Below are 21,613 nucleotides of genomic sequence, written 5' to 3' on the forward strand. Positions count from 1 at the left end.
TGTGCCCTTGAGCTGTCTCCTTTGTTGTAAAAAAAAATCTTAGACAAAAAAAAAAAAAATCCCTCACCAAACCGCGGTTCTTGATAATCACCCGACTCGACTACGCACTATTGTAAAAAAAAAAAGAAAGAAAAAAAAAGATATCTTACGCAGCACGAAACGCCTTTTCAAACCCTCCATTATATTGTAGGCCTATGAAAGGGGATATCATCAGGGGTAAAGGAAAGTGAATTAGAGGTAAATTATAGGTGAAAAGTGAAGGTAAAAATTGATAAGATAGACAGGTGAGGATGTTGAAAAAAAGTGATTGAAATATGTGTGTGTGTGAGAGAGAGAGAGAGAGAGAGAGAGAGAGAGAGAGAGAGAGAGAGAGAGAGAGAGAGAGAGAGAGAGAGAGAGAGAGAGAGAGAGAGAAGAAAAAAAGAGAAAAGAGAAAGAAAAAAGAGTAAAAAAGAAAGAAAAAAGAGAAAAAAGAGAAAAAAGAGAAAGAAAAAAAAGAGAAAAAAAGAGAAAAAGAGAGAGAGAGAGAGAGAGAGAGAGAGAGAGAGAGAGAGAGAGAGAGAGAGAGAGAGAGAGAGAGAGAGAGAGAGAGAGAGAGAGAGAGAGAGAGAGAGGAAATACCAGGAGGAAGAGGTTAGAGAATGAATAATAAAAAAAGAAACCAAAACCAAAAAAGAGAAAGAAGAACAAAACGAAACAATAAAGGAAGATAAAGAAAGAAAAGAAAAACAAAAGAAGAAAAACAAAACAAAAACACGTCTCGTTAATCTTAAGGTGTTCAAGTTTGGCTCAGTCCTTCGCAACAACAGCGGCTCCGGTCTATAAACATAACCTCTGTCTTTGTTAATAATTATTCGTCTTTTTTTATATATCAAGGAAAAGGTGTAACATTAACCCGTCTCCTCTTCTCCCCAAACACGTAACATACCCTTCTCTCCCTTTCTTCGTCTCCCACTTATCAACCCTCCCTTCCATTCCCTTCTCACTCTCTTCTCTCCCTACTCTCTTCTCCCCACGTAACATACCCTACTCTCCCTTTCTTTGCCCCCCACTTATCAACCCTCCCTTCCATTCCCTTCTCACTCTCTTCTCTCCCTACTCTCTTCTCCCCACGTAACATACCATACTCTCCCTTTCTTTGCCCCCCACTTATCAACCCTCCCTTCCATTCCCTTCTCACTCTCTTCTCCCAGGTCATTCCAACCCTCCCTTCACCTTCCCTCTCTACTCTCTTCTCCCCACGTAACATACCATACTCTCCCTTTCTTTGCCCCCCACTTATCAACCCTCCCTTTCATTCCCTTCTCACTCTCTTCTCCCAGGTCATGCCAACCCTCCCTTCACCTTCCCTCTCTACTCTCTTCTCCCCACGTAACATACCCTGCTCTCCCTTTCTTCGTCCCCCACTTATCAACCCTCCCTTCCATTCCCTTCTCACTCTCTTCTCCCAGGTCAGTCCAACCCTCCCTTCACCTTCCCTCCCTACTCTCTTCTCCCCACGTAACATACCATACTCTCCCTTTCTTCGTCCCTCACTTATCAACCCTCCCTTCCATTCCCCTCCCTACTCTCCTCTCCCAGCGCAGGTACCAATCTCACCCTTCTCATTCCAACCCTCCCTTCCCTTCTCCCCGCCCCCCCTGCTTTCACCAGAGAAGGCAGCCTTGTTATAGTATGGCCTGTTCTTCTATGTTTTCAGGCTTCTCCTCCTCCTCCTCCTCCTCCTCCCTCCCCTCCGCAAAATGATGATGCAAGAAATTGTACTACGTGTCAACTCCCCCATCCTTCCCCCTCTCCCCCATCCTTCCCCCTCTCCCCCTCACCATTACTCCTTCCTCCCACGTGAAAAAAGGAATGGAAATAATAAAGATGAAGAAAAAAAATGGAGAGAGAATGGAGAGATAAAAATGGAAGGATAAGAAGAGGAGAACGAAAAAAGGAAAAGGAAGGAATGTTAGAAGTTAAAGAAAGATGAGAGAAAACAAAGAGGGAAGGAAGGAGAAAATGAAGATGAAAAGGATTGAAAAAAAAAGGGAGGAAAACAGAGATGAAGATGAAGGAGGAAAATGGAGAGAATGAAAAAGCGAAGGAAGATGAAGAGAAAGAATGAAAATAACGCCATGAGGGAGAAAGGGAAGATGATATTAAGGAGAAGGGAAATGGGAAGAAGAAAAGGGATAAATGAGGCTGGGTGAAGAGATGGGAATGGGAATTAGAGAGGAACCATATACGAAAGGGGTGGATAGAAAGGGAATGTGGGAATGAACAAACAGGGAATAGGGGAAGAAAAGATGACTGAGATTAAAGAAAAGAGCGATGAAAACGATGGAATAAAGGAGAAAAGGAAGGAGAAAAGGATGAAGAAAAGAGGACTATTGGGATGAAGAAGATGGAGTGCATGAAAAAAAAGATAAGGGGGAAATAGAAAAAAGTAGATGGGTTGAAAAAAAGAAGAAAAGGAAGATGAAAAGGATGAAGAAAAGAGGACTATTGGGATGAAGAAGATGGAGTGCATGAAAAAAAAAGATAAGAGGGAAATAAAAAAAAGTAGATGGGTTAAGAAAAAAGAAGAAAAGGAAGATGAAAAGGATGAAGAAAAGACAAATATTGGTATGAAAAAGATTGAGTAGGTGAAAAAAGTAGATGGTTTAAAAAAGTAGACATAGGGGGATGAAATAGAAAAAAAGGGCAAAGAGGGGAGAAAAGGGACTAGAAGGGGAGTTAGAGGGGGGGGGTAAACAGGTGTACCCACGAAGTAGAATAGAGCAGGTGTGTGAACAGGTACAACTTATAATCTACAAGGTGAACGTGATATTGAACAACCCCTAAAAAAAAAAAAACTCTGTTCTCAAAAAGTTGTCCATAGTAATGCTTGAGTGGACAGGAAACAAGAGGATGAAAAGAGGAGATGGGAGGAAACGAGGGAGAGGAAGAGGAAGAGAAGGGAAGAGGAAAATGCGTGGTGTATATGTGTGTGTGTGTGTGTGTGTGTGTGTGTGTGTTGACGCGTTGCAAAAGCAGTACGTCAGCTAAGTTCTTAGGAAAAGGGAGAGATGAAAAGGGGGTGAGGGAGATGGGAAGGGAGTGCATATAGGGGGGTGGATAAAGGGAGGGAGCGCTGGAGGAAATAAGGTGGGGAAGGGAGGGAGGAGGGAGTCAGCCAGAGGAGGGAGGGAGGGAGGGAGGGAGTAGGCTTGGGGAGTGCGTGAGAATACATGACAACAGAACACCGAGCACCTGCCTACGTCACCTCTGTTGTGTTGGAGTGCCGGGCCGCAGGTGGCTGTACATAAGGCCTGGCGGACAACACGCTGCCGCAGACTCACACAAACACGCCCCGCTGCAGCCATGAGGTGAGTGGGTGCCATCCCGTCCCCGGACACACGTAGCATAATAGTTTAGATACTCCTCTTTAATGTCCTTGGATGTCCTCCCTATAGCATGGTCCGTATAGTACTTGTAGTTGTTGATGTACGTTCAGGAGTGAGTGGGTGCCTTCCCGTCCCCTTGACACACCTAGCATAATGGTTTAGATACTCCTCTGTTGTCCTTGGATGTTCTCCCTTTAGCATGGTCCGTATAGTACTTGTAGTTATTAATGTACGTTCAAGGGTAAGTGAGTTCCTTCCCGTATCCTGACACCCCCTAACACAATAGTCAATATCAGCGGTGTCAAATTATCGTACTCATCGCACTGCATCGGCGTAGTTTCTGACCGATAACTATAACAAAAAACACAAAAAAGCATCAATAAATAACAGTTTTAACGCTAACTATAATGTTCTATCGTTGTTTGCGTGGTTGCAGCAATCTTCGGGCCTAAAAATGGTAAATGCAATGTTCAGAGTACGACAATTTGGTGGTCAAGACACTCCTCTATTGTCCTAAGATGTACCCCCTCCAGCGTGATCCATTATAGTACGGTTGGTATTATTTGATACTTTCGTTTCTCACATCACCCATTTCCAAAAGTCAGAGAGGGGGTCAGTCGGGTTCTACTGAGTGTTTCTTCAGGTTCATGGTACAGGAGAAGACTCACACTACCACCAGGGTCATAAAACTACCCCTGGAAATGCCCACAACCCCTACGAAAGCCTTGTCAAATATGTGTTCTTAGGTGGCGATATGTCTTGTACCCCTTTTGTGTATTCATAAATGTACGGGCAAGTTCTTTATCCCTTCATCGTGGCGCTCTCAGTATGTTTTGCGCGCCGATACAGCTCGTAGAGTCAGTATGTTAATGTCCCGGCTATGGTAGAGTGATTGTTTATGAGTTTCCAGCCGCGCAAAGCTTTCCGCTCCTCAAAGATGCTTCGGTGAGGTCGTCCCAATCGAGGAGGAGCGATTTAAATGGCTTGACGGATCTTTTGAATTTTTTATTTATTTTCACCTTTGTCAGTGTATATGAAGACGAAATCCCGAGGAAAAAACATTGTAAAGAAAACCTGCATCCATCACTGACAAGTACAGAATCATCTTTATTAGTGACAAATAGATATTGTATTCGGCATGCTAGTCTTATGAGGATTAGGAATAAGAAATGGACTTGTGCAAGCCACCTCATGTGTAGAACCTAATAACAGATGGATAACGAAAGTAACAGAGTGGCAACCAAGGAATTGTAGGTCAAGGTAGACAGAGAACCATCTGGAGAAATGAGACTGGAGCATTTGTAGCAACGGGATGGAGCACAGCTTCCTCAGAGGTGGAAAACGTTGGCCAAGACCCGCGTCCTGCAGTGGACTAGTTGTGGCTGATGATAGTGACGCGGAGGGCCTCCATATGATCAACTGACCAATGCAAAACTTTTCCCGTATGATTTTATTACTTGAGCAAACGTTAAATCCCTGCTGTGATGCGTGAAGCAGCGCAGCAATCCCCCGAGGCCTAACTATGACCACTGTGCTTCAGCCCATCAAAGCCATTACAATGTTCTAACTGGAGTTTGTGTGACCTTCCCTTTCCCACGCCGCCGCCGCCGCCGCCGCTGCCACGCTGCAGGATCGCCATTGCAACTCTTCTGGTTCTTGTTGTCGCCCTGGGGGGCAGCGAGGCCTTCAGGCTCTCGCCGGACCGCGAGATAGTGACGCATGAACGTCTCTTTGAAAAGAGGTGGGTGGTGGGGGCAGGCCGGGGCCCGCCAGCCAGGCCAGGTCACCGGCCCTCAGGGGTCTCTTTTCAATGTTTTCTTCACAATTATCACAGCTTTCTAAAGCGCCCTAAATAAGAGTATGTTCAGATTTTTTTCTTCTGTGCCTTCGTGTGTCTATTGGTAACCTCAGGCACCTGACTGCTTCTCTTGTCCTCCTCTCCTTGTCCCTGTCCTCCATTCATTAATAACTGTAGCGGACTATATATCTATTCTCCAGGGTCCACTCATTAGCATTAATTATTTTTCAGTTTGTATATCTATGTGTCCATATGTACATAGTACATCAGATTGTTATTTCTTCATGGCTAGAGCTGAGGTAGACTATTCGGTAAATCTCGGACTTCCTTATACTTAGCAAAAAATAGATTTCTTTTACACAAATTTGTGACTTCCCTTTTTAGTAAGTGCTCCACCAGTCACTTGTATTTAAGACCTTAAACACTATTGGTGCGAGGCTCAAACACAGCCCAGTGCCGGCCTTGGCCAGGAGACAAAACGACCCACTCACTGTCACCACTAACGAGCACTACTGTTTCCAGGGCTGCCGGCGGTGACGATGACGAGGCGGACACGTAAGTATTTTTGTGGCTCAACAGTTTCGGTCGCCCCTAGAACACACGAGACTGACGGGCAGGCACGAGGCTTCCACTCTTCTATTTTTTGTTCGTAAATTCAAGGTCACATGTGGTCTGTAGCCGCTCTTGGCTCTCAACAAATACTTCCAGAGGCCACGAAGGACTGCTGAAGCCTTGTCAAACTATCCCTAGACACATAAAACTACCCATATAGAGAGCCACATCATCAAACGAAGCCTTGTCAAGTGTGGGTGTGTGAGCTTCGGAGTCTTTGAAGATATGGGCATATAGAGTCTCCTAAGTGGATCCTGTGCCTGTCCGGAGTCTGCTGTGTTGAAATGGTGTGAGTGTAGATATAAGAGGCTGTGTGGAAGAGGATGTGACTGAGCTTTGAACAGTATGTGTGTGTGTGTGTGTGTGTGTGTGTGTGTGTGTGTGTGTGTGTGTGTGTGTGTGTGTGTGTGTGTGTGTGTGATGGCTCCAGCATTTGCTATAAAGAAACAAACTGTATTACGTAACTATGACGATCATTTCTACTACTACTACTACTACTACTACTACTACTACTTCTGGTACGTCAACTTCTGCTACGACGTCTCAATAGCAGTGAAATGCAAATATCAACACGTCCATAAATCATCAACTATTATTTATTACTTTTGACAGTGTAGCTCTTTTTCTTCACTTCCACACGGGCGAGATAAAAGGCCTATTACACTGGGCAAATTTTCCGTGGATCTTCAGTCCAACCACGATTTCCGCTGGCGTGGTTCTCATATTTCCGTGGTTTTCTGACGTGTCCACGATCTTCCAAAGCTACGGTAGATTTCACCAAAGGACGACGGTATTACTCACCATCATCATCATCAGCAATAACAAGAAACAAATGAGAACCACGCTAGCGGAAATCGTGGTTTGACTGCAGATCCACGGAAAGTTTGCCCAGGGTAATAGCCCCAAGATGGCTGACGATTTTCTGTAAAACTGCTCGTGAAACGCAAAGAAAAGTGTCGATTGTCTCTTCTTATTTTGATTCCAGGTCACCGTTTTCACGCATTACTTACTTAACTTTCCCTTCACAGAAAAGGGAACGACGAGGATGCAGCTGACGAGGATGCAGCTGACGAGGATGCAGCTGACGAAGATGCAGCTGACGAGGATGCAGCTGACGAGGATGCAGCTGACGAGGATGCAGCTGACGAGGATGCAGCTGACGAGGATGCAGCTGACGAGGATGCAGCTGACGAGGATGCAGCTGACGAGGATGCAGCTGACGAGGATGCAGCTGACGAGGATGCAGCTGACGAGGATGCACATGACGAAGGCGCAGATGATGAGGGTGCAGATGATGAAGGCGCAAATGATGAAGGCGCAGATGATGAGGGAGCAAATGATGAGGATGAAAATGCTAAGGGTGCAGCTGATGAGGGAGCAGATGATGAGGGAGCAGATGATGAGGACGCAGATGAGTAAATCCCTTTCTTTCACCATCAACACCGCCATGAGGAGGGACTCAGCGCTGGCTTAAGGCGAATCCAGGAGCTTTATCAGACCTTTTTTTCTTTAGTTCTCCCTCACAGACACCTTTTATATTGTAACTGAGGCGTATTAATAAAGGACAAGCGTATCTTTTGGTAAATAACACGTAAGATTATTTTTTTCTTTAATGGACAAGCGTATCTTTTGGTAAATAACACGTAACATTATTTTTTCTTTAATGGACAAGCGTATCTTTTGGTAAATAACACGTAACATTATTTTTTTCTTTAATGGACAAGCGTATCTTTTGGTAAATAACACGTAACATTATTTTTTTCTTTAATGGACAAGCGTATCTTTTGGTAAATAACACGTAACATTATTTTTTTCTTTAATGGACAAGCGTATCTTTTGGTAAATAACACCTAACATTATTTTTTTCTTTAATGGACAAGCGTATCTTTTGGTAAATAACACGTAACATTATTTTTCTTTAATGGACAAGCGTATCTTGGTAAATAGCACCTAACATTATTTTTTCTTTAATGAGCAATCACTTTTCAACGGGGAAGACCAGGGTCCAATGGGTACAGTGTCGAGGCGCCCTGCAACACACGAGTCTCCGCTAACAACACAAAGAAAAAAAAACCCTGTCAAGAAAAGGAAAGTAGAAGTGTTATAATGCGAAAAAGAAAAGAAAAGAAAGGCCGCTGTTGTGCCTTTTCCCTTGGGTCTTCAAGAACGCGAATTGCCACCCATTATTGGAACCAGGAACACAATCCAGGCCGAGAACCGAAGCCACAAGCATGCATTTCAGACTCCGATCAGTAGCAATAAAGAAAACTCCATCACACAAAAACTTTCTCTTTGACCTACGAATCACCGCCGCACGCAAACAACTGCCACTTGTTAACAGGGATGACCGGAAACAGTAAATGAGCCCAACCAATACAATTATTTTCTCTCTGGCTCGGCAGGTGTGTGCCCAGCGCATCACAGAGGTAATTGTCTCTGGAAGGGAGGCATACATTCCACGTTCTTTCTCTACTCCTCATGCTAAAAAGCAGGCTATGAGCTTTTCGCTCATGGCCTGCCATAAAGGCAACGGCAGAGTACTGCATGTATGCTTTTAGTCATACTCATAATATGGCACGCCCCGTGGCTTAAAGCAGTCAGTCCGCACCGGGTGGCGAAGTGCGCGCGATTGAATGTGCTCCGGGCGCTGAGAAAAGGAAACGAACAGCGTCGTCACGGCTAGCACTCGCGTCAATCACCACCCGGCTTAACGCAGTCCTGTTGCACCACGGGGGGTCTGTTACTTGGGGTTCGGCAATTAGGCGCGACAGCCTCAGCCGCTAACCCATTGCTGGGGTGCCTAGCCCCGTTTTCACAGGCAGCAGCTAATGCTCCCCTGCCTGGCCACTCACAGCAGCGGAGCCTGGACCCAACCCAGAAAAGCCCAGGTATTTGCGACAGCTTCGCGCCCAAGTCTGCACCATCGTGTTAACCACGTAGGCTTTATCGCAGACCCAGCACTGCCGCAAGAAACTTTTTACGGATCCAGATTACAAACCAGGAAGGCCGACACTCTTGTGCTGTTCTTAGGTGCGCGTCCGCGGCTTTAATACTTCGTAGCTACCATAAGGTAACCTCGACGGCTACGAGCACCACGGACTTTACCACCCGGGTCTAATCAGGAGACGGGCCAGAGCCCTCCCCGAGGCTTCAGGGGCCCCGGAGAGAGACTCGTATACCCATCTCAACCCGAACGCCCGGGCAGGCACCCCAGGGTGCTACCCTATACGCCCGGCGTGAGCCCGCAAGCCCACAACGCCGGGAAAGACGCCAGGCCCCTCCCGCCCTGGATGTGGGCGGGAAGGACAACCAGGGAGGCAATAAAACCTGGCGCATCCGCTTGCGCGGTTAAACCAGTGACTGTTTAGTCACACTGCGTTGCCCTCTCGGGCCAGGGGGGGCGGGTCACCCCCTGCGCAGTGTGTCCAGCGGGACCACGGGGAGGCCAGTCACCAGAAGTAACTATGTGTTTTGGCCAGCCCGCGCCACCCAGGCGAGCTGGCCCACGGGACTCTCGACCCCTGCGGGCCCCTTTACTCGCCTTACCGCAAGCATAAGTCAAACCTTCTTTCACAAGTGGGACCGAGGGCGGTACGATCCGCAATACTTACTCCCCTCCCATTCCCGCAGGAACGTTAGCGGACCCGCACGCCTTCTCCACGGGGGCGGAGCCCTACTCTCCTAATCCAGTCTGTGATTCGGGCAGGCGACGAGGCTTAAGCTCGGGCACGCACTGTGCGCTCCGTTAACAGTTCCAGGACACTCCCGCCATTTGAACCTGCGCTGCCTTGACTCTCGTCGCTTCGATATGGTCTGCAGCGCTCGGCAGGAACGTTTGTGTGTCTTAGTCCTGCGGGGCATACAGCTTTCCTGCGGGCCTTGGCACCAAGAGGCCAGGGAGACTATGCTGCGTGCAAGCTGGGGCGCGCCTTACGAGGGTCAAGGGGGCTGAGCGTGCTCGGCTACCCCAAGAGAGTCATAGTTACTCCCGCCTCACAAAAGGTTCCAGAGCCTTCGAACACCCGCTAGCTTTGACCTTTACATTTCAGCCCGGAATCGTGCCAAATCTATTCTCCGACTTACCAAAACTTCTTTTATCAATAGAAAATGTCAACATCTTGCTTCCTCTAATTCTAGCCAAAAATATCTCCTCCAATTTCACTTCTTCCTCTTTCCCTCCTCTCCTTAACCCTGACGGCAGCACTGTTGAGATGTTTTTATGTCGGTTAAAGACAGTTCCTTGATATATATATATATATATATATATATATATATATATATATATATATATATATATATATATATATATATATATATATATATATATATATATAGTGATTAGTTATAAATTAAATGCTTAATATTTTATATTTTTTAGCGGGAAATTTAAAACTCAAACCAAGGCTATCCACGCATATGTTGTCGAAAAGCACATCACTGACAGGAGAAGGATGCTTGGACGGGTGATTTTTGAAATCAATGCCCTAAATTACGTAAAATAAGGCCAAGTACTGTACACACTTGCATCACGACTGGTGGAGCGAAAGCTTATTTTTTTTGCCTATAAGAACCCTACTATACAGCACACCCTATTTTCTTTAATTATGGGTGAGGCATCTCAGTTACTAAAGACTTGTGCATGAGCGAAAGATACTTCACGGAGATATGTCAAGAAACTTTTTAACGTTACTTCCATTTACCTCCTTCACATCATCATCGCTTTTCTCAGGCATAACACCCTACGCTGATGACCAAAATATCCCTCGAGTAATACTGCTGTCTAGTACTGTTGGAGCATCGAGTCGGTGCTGCTGTATGTTTACAATCAAATGGGAATACCAGAGTCTTTACAAACTAAAAAAATAATAACTTCAGCAAAGTTTGCGATATTTCAGTCATGAAATATACGAAGGGGAAGCTGAAAATGTCCTGCTTCTCATCCCGCGGAATCAACACTTTTTCGACTCCATCCACTCTCTCTCGAGGTAGTGTTAATCAACCCCAACCACCCGGGGACACTTACAGCCGTAGTATTAGTCTTCCCCATTCCCTTTCCGTTCCCATCCCCATACGCGGGTCTGCGGTATGTTTAAGAATCTTAATAAGAGGCATGAAGGGGTCAGAGGGAGGATGAGTAGGAGGAATATGCCCAGAATCGTCCAGAGTGGAGTTGTTACAGAATGTTTGAGAGAAGAGTTCAGCCGGCGGTGCTGCCGTCAGGGTTAAGGAGAGGAGGGAAAGATGAAGAAGTAAAATTGGAGGAGATATTTTTGGCTAGGTGCCAGAAGTCACGGGAAGAATTAGAAAAAGCAAGGTTTTGACATTTTTTTATTGATAAAAGATGTTTTGGTAAGTCGAAGAATAGATTTGGCACGATTCCGGGCTGAAATATAAAGATTATGGTTAGCAGGAGTGCGAAGGCTCTGGTACCTTTTGTGAGCTGCCTCTCTATCTTTGACAGCACGAGAACAAACCTGATTAAACCAAGGCTTTTTAGCATGAGAAGAAGAGGCAGTACATGGAATGTATGCCTCCATTCCAGAGACAATCACCTCTGTAATGCGCTGGGCACATACAGAGGGGTCTCTATCCTGGATATACGTATATACATATATGTGTGTGTGTGTGTGTGTGTGTGTGTGTGTGTGTGTGTGTGTGTGTGTGTGTGTGTGTGTGTGTGTATATATATATATATATATATATATATATATATATATATATATATATATATATATATATATATATATATATATATATATATATTATATGGTATTTATACTATAGCATATATATTACAATCTGGTAGAGGTCCAGACCACGTCTTGGTCTTGATCATCACCCGTGCTCCGTTAGCCAGATGAAGATTTACCAGAGGTCAGCAGGCTTTTAGAGGCAGCAGATCATCTTCCTCCTGGTGCTGTTGTTACAGTATGGTGTACATGTGTATTGTGTGGTAAATGTATTGCAATATGGTGCTGGCTTAGACCAAATCTTGGTCTTGGTTATTTGGTAAAGGATTTGTTGCTGAGAGACGTAGTGGCAGACACGGTGGTGTTCGCCGAACCAAAAACATGCCAGAAAAGTGTCGTAAAGTAGAATTTCACCCGAGTCGAAATGACGTAAAGCTGGATATGACTGTCCTAGCAATGTTATGGAGGACTGGGAAGAGCCAAGGCTGTTGGCACGACAGCAGGTGGTGGCATCGTGTTCATACACGCACCAGAGCCCCCCCCCCCTTTTTTTTTTTACAGCTAAGGAGACAGTTCAAGGGCGTAAAGAAAAAAAAAAAAGCCTGCTACTCACTGCTCCTGAAAAGAGGTCAAAGGAGTGTCCAAAAAGAGAGGTCAATTTCAGGAGGATTGGTGTCCTGATACCCTCCTCTTGAAAGAGTTCAAGTCGTAGGCAGGAGGAAATACAGATGAAGGAAAATTGTTCCAGAGTTTACCAGCGTGAGGGATTAAAGAGTGAAGATGCTGGTTGACTCTTGCATAATGGGTTTGGACAGTATAGGGATGAGCATGAGTAGAAAGTCGTGTGCATCGGGGCCGCGGGAGGGGGGGAGGCATGCAGTTAGCAAGTTCAGAAGAGCAGCCAGCATGAAAATATCGATAGAAGATAGAAAGAGAGGCAACATAGCGGCGGAATTTGAGCGGTAGAAGACCATCAGTAGGAGGAGGAGAGCTGATGAGACGAAGAGCCTTTGACTCCAATCTGTCAAGGAGAGCTGTGTGAGTGGACCCCCCCACACATGAGATGCATACTCCATACGAGGGCGGACAAGGCTCCTGTAAATGGATAGCAACTGTGCAGGGGAGAAGAACTGGCGGAGACGGTACAGAACGCCCAGCCTCGAGGAAGCTGATTTATTAAGAGATGAGATATGAAGTTTTCAGTTGAGATTTTGAGTTAAGGATAGACCGAGGATGTTTAGTTTTGAAGAAGGTGATAGCTGGGTGTTGTCAAAGAATAGGGGATAGTTGTTTGGAAGATTGTGTCGAGTGGATAGGTTGAGAAACTGCGTTTTTGAGGCGTTGAAGGACACCAGGTTCCTCTTGCCCCAATCGGAAATAATAGTAAGGTCTGAGGCTAAGCGTTCTGTTTGGAACGGTCACCCTTCATAGGCACAGGCCGTACAAAGGCATATATATATATATATATATATATATATATATATATATATATATATATATATATATATATATATATATATATATATATATATATATATATATATATATATATATATATATATATATATATATATATATATATATATATATATATATATATATATATATATATATATATCTCCTCTCTCTCTCTCTCTCTCTCTCTCTCTCTCTCTCTCTCTCTCTCTCTCTCTCTCTCTCTCTCTCTCTCTCTCTCTCTCTCTCTCTCTCTCTCTCTCTCTCTCTCTCTCTCTCTCTGTATAACTTTATGAGATATCTGTTATCATCATATATCATAGAGAGAAAGGATCCTTTCCGGAAGGCGCCCTAGCAAGGCCTACGAGAGGGGCCTTGGCCCTAATCTCTGGGAGCCAGAGAGGCTCCACACCTCGCTGTCCTGTTGTCAGTCCACTTGGAGGACACAAATGAGGGAGAGCTCCGCGTTGCCTTTTTTCAGCCTGACCGCCGAGACAACTGAGACACCTCTTTATAAGCTTCTTTTTCCAAGCTAAATATTTGCACTTTCCTTATTGGTGTGTGTTTCACTCTTTGTCAAAGACACTTCACAAAATATTTGAGATGATAAACTGCTATATCAGACAAGCTTAACGCTGATATTTTCAGCATCATTGCTGACATAAGAAAGACCAGACGTGTTCCTCTTTCCACGGATTTCTGTGAAACAGTGAGCTCCGTAAAAGATGGCCCTCGTGTCGTGGTCCCCCCTAGTGGGGGGCTTACGTAAACTACTCAGAAAATACTGTACGTAGTGACGGAGACTTAATGACCCGAGGCAGGTGTCGGTAAAGGTATATAAACGGCGCACTTGAGGGGACCACCAAACACACCCTTGACGGACTCCCTCTGAGGCAGATTATCTTCGCTACTCCTACAACATGAGGTGAGACTTCGGGCCATATTCTGAACATTTCGGGGCCCAAACACACGTACACATTTGACAAGACTTTCGTAAGAGTTTTGGGGCATTTGCAGAGATAGTTTTATGACCCTTCTGTTAGTTTAATCATTCTTTTGTGCCATGAACCTAAAAAAAACACTCATTAGAACGCGATTCGGCTCATTTTTGGTCTTTGGAAATAGTTGATATGAGAGGCAGTAGTTTGAAAATATCGACATTAATGCCTCATCCACACCTTGGCTTGTTCATACCCTAAAATACTAACATTCGCTCACTTCAAATATTTACACTCATCTTGGCTTGTTTTTTATGGTGAGGCAACATATGGGTTTGAATGGGAGGCGACGCGTTCAACAGATGTTTCGCTCGCTCCGACAAGGAAGGCGGCACTCACAGGAACGAGTTAAAACAAAATATACCGGTCCTTTTTAGCTGTGTAAGCGTTTTAACACCACTTCATAGGTTCATCCTCATTGCACCATACAAGTTTACCCTCACAGCACCATACAGTCCTTACATTTCAATATTTGCTCAGTAACAATGGGATATATTCATTCCAGTTATAGTTATTATTATTATTATCATTATTATTATTATTATTATTATTCATCGTTTAACGTCCATTTATTCCCTATGGTGGTGTTGGACGGGATATGAGCCTCCTTAAAGTTCAGTGTACGTCTCAGGATGTGCTATTATCCAGATCCATTAAAGGGCATCAAGGGAAATAAAATTATATACGTAGATCCAAACAAGTCTCCTCGATGAGCAGACGCGGGTATGAAGACTAAGAGACATTGAATTTAAGAAAGAAAACTGGGCATAAAAAGAAAAAGTTGGGAAAGTTTCGTTTAGTCGGCGCAACATCTTTTGGTCATATGCCGGAGAGAGACAGGAGGGGGAAGGAATTATAGGAGAAGGGAACAGACCCCAAGAGACAGGACACAACCCCCGATTAATACCTGGTACCCATTCACTGCTGGGCGGACAGGGACGTAGGGTATCGGAAAAGTCGCCCAAATTTTTTCACTCCGCCCGGGAAGTATAAAAAGGGTTCCAGTTTTAACTTTTCCGAAGGTTATAATGTAGAGAAGTTTGTTTTTTCTTAGTTTCAGCGACACTTAGGAGAGCGGAGTTTCGTTTCGTTTTCTTGTTTTTCCGCAAGTTAGTACAGCGGAGTTTCATTTTCTTAGTTTCTCCGAGTTAGTTAGTTCTTTTCACTGTAAAGGCGGCAGCTCAGGGACAAAAAATAAAATAAAATAATATAAAAAAATCGGCTCTCATGGGTGTTTTTTCACATTCACGGTGCACAAGCCTTGCCAGACTATCACCAGGCTCATAAAAAAATACCCATGGAAACACTAACACAGCCTCTACGAAAGCCTAATCAAATCTGTGTGTGTGTGTGTGTGTGTGTGTGTGTGTGTGCGCCCCGAAGTATTTTAGAACCTTGGCATTAGCTGCCTGGGAAGCGGCCTCCAGTCTCGCGTCCTCACAAGTTTCTTTCCTCCGGCAGGTTCGTGTTCGGGTTCCTGGTTGTCGTGGGGCTGGCAGGCGCCGCCCTCTCCCTCTACGTGCCCGGGACGAAGCAGGATAACGCCCTCCTCGAAAAGTGAGTCACTGCTACATGATTTTCTCCTACTCCTTCCATTACTTCCTTTTTCTTCGAGTTATGTCTGTCGAGATTGGGGTCGCAGAGCGAGCCTCGACCCCGATCTGGTTCTCTTGGGGCACCCCGGGGCACCCGACCGTGCGGGGGATTTCCCCGATGCATCCGCGTCGGGCGAACCTGCCGGCAGTGACGGGTACAGGGCAAGGCCTACGGGACTCTAGCTTCTCGAAGGAGAAAGGGGTCCTTATCCCCTCTTTTTGTTGCTAGGGTGGCCGGGGTGGTGCAGAGCCAGCGCCCGTCAGCAGAACCAGGCCCGGGGCTAACCTTCGGGGGGCTCTGCGTGTGGGCTCTTGGACCGTCCTAAACCTCTCGAAGGATTATCGACTACCTTACCTATCACACGAACTGAGGCGGGTGAGGGTGGACATAAAGGGAATCTCTGGGACGAGGAGGCCTGGCAGTGGCGAGATCAGTAGTGGGGGAACACTTACTACTGGTCCGGCATGAGCAGTGGTGCCCGTCCTAAGGGGTAGCTATAGGCATCTCCGACCAACTGTAGCCATTTGTGGTTGAGGTTACTCCAGTTGATGAGCGTATAATGCGAGTGAGGATGGAGCACACGATGGGGTTCATGTCTCTTGTTGCAGTTAAGCTGCGTTCAGACCTGTGCAACTTTTCGTGCGCACAGGAGGCATGCGCCTATTGCATGAAGAGGCAAGAAGAGGCATGCAACGGTGCAAGGTAAGGCATGCTTCAAATATGTACGCACAGGCCAACGTGCGCAGACGCATGAAGGCGCAAGTGTTTCCCCATCCAAGACGCGGAGACTCGTGCAACAGTCAACCACGTATGTACGGTTTATTATACCGAGTTTTCTAATTTTCAGGTCCTCCTTTGTATTGTCAATATGGCGGATTGGTCCAATGACAAAAATATAAACTTTATTGAGGATTATCGTTCATCTACTTGTCTGTGGATGGCTTGCTCCGCAGACTATAAGACAGGGTGAAACGGAATGGTGCTCTACAGTTCCTCAAAAATAAATATGAAATGGGGACGTCAGAGGCAGTCCTGAACAAAACTAAAAGCCTTCGGTCGTACTTCTGACGAGTGCACAAGGAACACTTGTCGAAGAAGAAGAGTGGTTCCGATGGAGATGATGTTTCAAAGCCGTCCTGGTTCCTCTACAAGTCACTTTTTTCATTCTAGATGAAGAAGAAACAAGGCCAGGGAGAGAAACTTTCTTGACGGCTGAAAAGATTATGTGTGCTTCACTCCAGGTGTGAACAGAAAGAGGCAGGCGCACCCATCGAGGAGGAGGCACGCAGCTAGAGGCATGTGTGAGCGTGCGTGTTGCATGCGTAAGATGCGCGGCAACCAGGCGCAAGGCGCACAGGTCTGAGCGCGGCCTTAGCGGTACTACCGAGGTGGATGAAGCTGAAGAGAAGGAGTTATTCTACGCCAAACTCGACTCCGTATTAGACCAGTGCCCCCTCGGGACACACTCATTGTCTTAGGCGACTTAAAAGCTACTACTGGCACTGACAGGGTTGGCTATGAGCTGTTTTGGTTCCCATGGTTCTGGTACCAGGAGCACCAGCAGCTCTCTCCTGCTTTTTCAAGATTCAGTAGGTTGAGATTGCAAGCTCTTGATACAAGAGACCAGAGATACACCGCTGATCCGACCTCCTAACTGAGCCCAGAAGAAGCTCCGCTCCGAGCCTCCTCTCAGGTGAGTGCTGTCCGAACAGCTGATGGCTGCCTCATATCGGACATGGATGGGCAGAGAGCTCGTTGGGCTGAGCACTTTGAGCAGTTGTACACAGCAGCCCCTCCGGGTGGGCAGCTTCCAGTTGCTGAGTTGCAGGCGGAGTATGCTGATCCACACATCGACGAAAGTCAACCCTCTCTTGACGAGGTCAGAGAGACTGTGGCAAAATTGAGGGGTGGAGGCACCTGGCATCTGTAACATAAGTACGGAGCTGCTCAAAGCTAGAGGCGAGGCCATGATCCGCGGGATGCATGGGGTCTTGACTGCCGTATGGCTATCTGATACCATTCCTCCTGCTGTAAGAGGGGGAAAATGTCCTGCACTCAGCTGGAAATTGTCAGCGTGGATCGGTGGGACTCGAGCCTAGGTGCTCGGGTAACCACGCCAGCACACTGACCACTCGGCCACGACTTTTGGTAATACGTGTCTGTGCAGAATCATGAGATATCGCTGGAATGACTTTGTGTCAAACCGGCGACTACTCCGCGGGACTGATTCGACATTTATTACCTGCATAGTCCGTCAACGCCAACTCCGGTTATACGGGCACGGGGCACGTTACCCAGAAGCCGACCCTGTCCATCGGGTTGTTTCTATAAGAGACAACCCTGAGTGGGAAGGGCAAGGGGACGCCCACAGAGTTCAAGAATTGAGTAAGTCGATAGATTTTGCCAGGAGGTACTCAGGAGGAGAAGGGGACCTCGACATCGTAGGGTGAAGCGAGGCGACGCGGCCCCCAGCGTGTGCTTCCATTGATAAAAAAATGACATGTCTGATTCTCTACATGTCTTTCCACTTTTGCTTCCTCTTTGTTTCGCCTTCATTTTATTCCCTTCTCTTCTGTTTGTCTTTCCAAGTTTGTAATTATACTTCTTCGATGTGCACCCCTTTCTCTGCACGTCTTTCATGTCTTCCATTTTTCTTCTGTAACTTACTCGTCTTCAACTCTGCACGTCTCTTCATGTCTTCCCTTCTCGTCCAGCTACTTACTCGTCTTTCTCGTCTCTCCTTTCACAGGGAGGTTGGCGCCACTTTGAAGGAATATGAGGCTGCTCTGTGGAATGACGATGCAAGGATGGGTCTGATGAGGGATAGTGGCGAGGACAGCGACAGTGACAGCGACGAAGAGAGCGACAGTGTCAGCGACGAGGACACCAGTGAAGAAGACTCCAGAGCTATGAGAGACGACAGTGTCAGCGACAGTGTCAGCGAAGAAGACAGCGACAGTGTCAGCGACGAGGACAGCAGTGAAGAAGACTCCAGAGCTATGAGAGACGACAGTGACAGCGACAGTGTCAGCGACGAGGACACCAGTGAAGAAGACTCCAGAGCTATGAGAGACGACAGTGTCAGCGAAGAAGACAGCGACAGTGTCAGCGACGAGGACAGCAGTGAAGAAGACTCCAGAGCTATGAGAGACGACAGTGACAGCGACAGTGTCAGCGAAGAAGACAGCGACAGTGTCAGCGACGAGGACAGCAGTGAAGAAGACTCCAGAGCTATGAGAGACGACAGTGACAGCGACAGTGTCAGCGAAGAAGACAGCGACAGTGTCAGCGACAGTGTCAGCGAAGAAGACAGCGACAGTGTCAGCGACGAGGACAGCAGTGAAGAAGACTCCAGAGCTATGAGAGACGACAGTGACAGCGACAGTGTCAGCGAAGAAGACAGCGACAGTGTCAGCGACGAGGACAGCAGTGAAGAAGACTCCAGAGCTATGAGAGACGACAGTGTCAGCGACAGTGTCAGCGAAGAAGACAGCGACAGTGTCAGCGACGAGGACAGCAGTGAAGAAGACTCCAGAGCTATGAGAGACGACAGTGACAGCGACAGTGTCAGCGAAGAAGACAGCGACAGTGTCAGCGACAGTGTCAGCGAAGAAGACAGCGACAGTGTCAGCGACAGTGTCAGCGAAGAAGACAGCGACAGTGTCAGCGACGAGGACAGCAGTGAAGAAGACTCCAGAGCTATGAGAGACGACAGTGGCAGCGACAGTGTCAGCGAAGAAGACAGCGACAGTGTCAGCGAAGAAGACAGCGACAGTGTCAGCAACGAGAATAGCAGCGAATAAGACTCAAGAGCTCTGAAACGACAGCCCGCCTCGCCCCTGAGGCAGGCGGGCATGCAGTCACGGGAGGCAACACACGCCAGCCCTGCATGGTGGACGCCGCGGCACACGCCTGCACAAACACGCACTCCTCTACACCGCACCAAAGTTCACTTGGACTGCTGAGCGGGACGCAAACTTGTTCCTTCACCTCACTTTGTTTTGAGCCATGAACGTCAGTCACTTCACCGCCCGTCCCCCGGCAGCCACAACTACAACGATGACGACAACACCAACAGCATCAACAACAACAGCAACGTCAACGAAACTCCAACATCAACGACAATACTAAATCGATACCATTATCATTAAAGCGGTAAAGCAACAGCAACAAAGCAACGAAAACACCGGCTATTTACATCGTCAGGAAAATTGTAAACCAATGCATTTTGTCTCCTACGAAATAAAGGTGTGACGTTGTGTGCATCTTTGTCGCCACAACCCTCTCCCTCTTTACTTCTGCCATTCGCTGACGTTCGCAACTAGACTCGCTTAAATCATGAGACTAAAATCTATATATACTGTTATGCCGGACGTGTTACTTGTTAGCTGTGTCGCGTGGAAGGAGACTCTGTGGGAGGAGATATGTAAACTTTGCACAGCTTCTGTAGTTTAATATCAATACCAAGTCAAGTCACTCTTCTTCAAAACTGCGACCGGTACGCGCAGGGGGCGGTTTGGGGGCGGAGCAGTGGGATGACGTCACTTAAAGGAAAAAAAAAAAATACCCGCCAGTCCAGGGGTGACTAAAGTTGCGAACGTGTGTGCACTTTGGATGTGCATTCTCGCCTCCTTTCACAGCGCGTTCAGGCAAGCCACTGACGAAAAAAATGTCTTTATTGTGCTACTGCGTGACTGTAATTCCAGTGCCTACAAACGACGGTGTGGGGTATGAGGGAGGGCATGTTGAAGTAATTGATTTAAATTAGTCCGCCTTTCTTCGTTTTCTCTAAATCCCTGTTTCTACATTCTCTAGTTTGGCTCCAGGCAGTGTCACGCATAAACCACGCCTCGGCCGTGTCTCCTCCCACAAACCTGCGTGTGACTTGACTTGGTGTATATAGACTTAGCATGAGACAACAAGAGAGAAACGTGTCCAGCAGCGCGCACGCGGCCACCACCCAGCGGGCGTTGCGGACGCTGATCAGAGACAGAGGCTGCTGTTTGGCCAGACTTCTGTTCCTTTCACTTTGAATAAGGAACGTAATGAATTCAAAAAGAGACGACAGCGACAGTAACAGTGTAAGCGGAGAAGACAGCGACAGTGCTTTGGATAACTGCCACTGTTTTCATTCAAAATTGGGCGTCAGAAAAAATCAGGCCCATTATCCGACAAAAGAAGACTGAATAGGTTGAGTAAAAGAGGGTAGACTCTAACTTTTTGCCATTACACAGTGTAAAGACTACTTGAAATGTTATACACGAGTTTCCTTTTGCACGGTCCAATCTGTTGTTGTTGTTAAAGATCTACCCCTACCAGCATCACTAGGGGAACGGGGCCTTGTCCGAAGACGGCCCGTTAAGGGGGTAAGAATGCTCCCTCCCTGCGCGGGGGAGCACGGGCTTAGCCTAATAGCGGCCCGTAGCAGGGTGCCGACAGACCGACTCTATCGGCGATCGAAATCTAGCTGCCCGAGTCGGTCTGTCAACGAGGACTGGCGTGTCTCTGTCGGTCTGATCTGGAACCTCACCTCCTTGTATTAGGCGGATGACTGTACTTACGATCATTTCAGTATCATTTATTCAGTATTATTTAGTAAGTAGCGGGCTTTTTGTTCATTATTGTTTTTGTGTTTTTTTACGCCCTTGCACTGTCTCCTCTGCTGTAAAAAAAAAAAAAAATCGTTTCCATTGGTTATCGACGAAGTTCATGAACCACGGGTTGAACGTCTATATATTTTAACGTCGCTTTCCCTGCTGTGCTTGGCGACCTTTGCGTCATGCAGAGAGTAAATGTACATGTAGGGAAACGCACACCTGTGTTTGAGCCTACATTGACTCATTCACATATGTGCATGCGTGTGTGCCTGTGTGTGTGTGTGTGAGGGGGTGGGGGGTTAGTGGTGGCGACTTAATGACCCGATTCAGGTGCCAATCAAGGTATATATACGGCGCACCTGAGGAGATCAGCACACACACCTTGACGGACTCACTCAGAAGCAGATTACCTTCACTTACGCCATCAGGACAGCATGAGGTGAGATTCAACACACTCACACGCACCTTGCCTTGTTGATACTCCAAAATACTAACA

At 46.7% G+C, this 21,613-nt stretch overlaps 3 protein-coding genes and 1 long non-coding RNA gene across 10 annotated transcripts in view; 2 read left to right on the top strand and 2 right to left on the bottom strand.

Annotated features, from left to right (window-relative positions):
• Nucleotides 1-21,613, bottom strand: part of LOC126986977 (cubilin-like) — a 111,020-nt gene that overhangs the window by 72,824 nt on the left and 16,583 nt on the right. The gene's annotated exons all lie outside the window — the stretch shown is intronic.
• LOC126986981 (30 kDa salivary gland allergen Aed a 3-like) lies at nucleotides 3,224-7,371 on the top strand. Of its 2 annotated transcripts, XM_050843566.1 has the most exons (4): nucleotides 3,224-3,353; nucleotides 5,002-5,112; nucleotides 5,692-5,724; nucleotides 6,810-7,371. In XM_050843566.1, the coding sequence occupies exons 1-4, from the start codon at nucleotides 3,349-3,351 to the stop codon at nucleotides 7,198-7,200; spliced, it is 540 nt and encodes a 179-aa protein (XP_050699523.1). In that variant the 5' UTR covers nucleotides 3,224-3,348; the 3' UTR covers nucleotides 7,201-7,371. The 2 variants fall into 2 exon arrangements, with proteins under 2 accessions (XP_050699523.1, XP_050699524.1); XM_050843567.1 differs by lacking the exon at nucleotides 5,002-5,112 and having other exon boundaries at nucleotides 3,255-3,353.
• On the bottom strand, nucleotides 7,340-9,927 carry LOC126986984 (uncharacterized). The gene is made up of 2 exons (XR_007740092.1): nucleotides 7,684-9,927; nucleotides 7,340-7,631 (listed from the first exon to the last, which is right to left on the bottom strand). It is a non-coding gene; the product is annotated as an uncharacterized LOC126986984 (long non-coding RNA).
• On the top strand, nucleotides 13,721-19,779 carry LOC126986980 (clumping factor B-like). 6 transcript variants are annotated; one of them, XM_050843563.1, is made up of 6 exons: nucleotides 13,721-13,851; nucleotides 15,386-15,481; nucleotides 18,270-18,540; nucleotides 18,613-18,892; nucleotides 19,007-19,120; nucleotides 19,259-19,779. In XM_050843563.1, the coding sequence occupies exons 1-6, from the start codon at nucleotides 13,847-13,849 to the stop codon at nucleotides 19,321-19,323; spliced, it is 831 nt and encodes a 276-aa protein (XP_050699520.1). In that variant the 5' UTR covers nucleotides 13,721-13,846; the 3' UTR covers nucleotides 19,324-19,779. The 6 variants fall into 6 exon arrangements, with proteins under 6 accessions (XP_050699520.1, XP_050699519.1, XP_050699517.1 ...); XM_050843562.1 differs by having other exon boundaries at nucleotides 13,725-13,851; nucleotides 18,613-19,122; nucleotides 19,309-19,779; XM_050843560.1 differs by having other exon boundaries at nucleotides 13,725-13,851; nucleotides 18,613-19,120.

This window comes from Eriocheir sinensis, chromosome 63 (assembly GCF_024679095.1).
Source record: "Eriocheir sinensis breed Jianghai 21 chromosome 63, ASM2467909v1, whole genome shotgun sequence".
NCBI classification, from domain to species: Eukaryota; Metazoa; Arthropoda; class Malacostraca; order Decapoda; family Varunidae; genus Eriocheir; species Eriocheir sinensis.

What these genes read in the sequence shown, in the direction of transcription:
- LOC126986981 (XM_050843566.1), top strand. An exon ending in GAACGTCTCTTTGAAAAGAG is followed by an intron (nt 5,113 to 5,691) that starts GTGGGTGGTGGG and finishes TACTGTTTCCAG; the next exon opens with GGCTGCCGGCGGTGACGATG. An exon ending in GACGATGACGAGGCGGACAC is followed by an intron (nt 5,725 to 6,809) that starts GTAAGTATTTTT and finishes TTCCCTTCACAG; the next exon opens with AAAAGGGAACGACGAGGATG.
- LOC126986980 (XM_050843560.1), top strand. An exon ending in GATAACGCCCTCCTCGAAAA is followed by an intron (nt 15,482 to 18,269) that starts GTGAGTCACTGC and finishes CTCCTTTCACAG; the next exon opens with GGAGGTTGGCGCCACTTTGA. An exon ending in TGAGAGACGACAGTGACAGC is followed by an intron (nt 18,541 to 18,612) that starts GACAGTGTCAGC and finishes GTCAGCGAAGAA; the next exon opens with GACAGCGACAGTGTCAGCGA.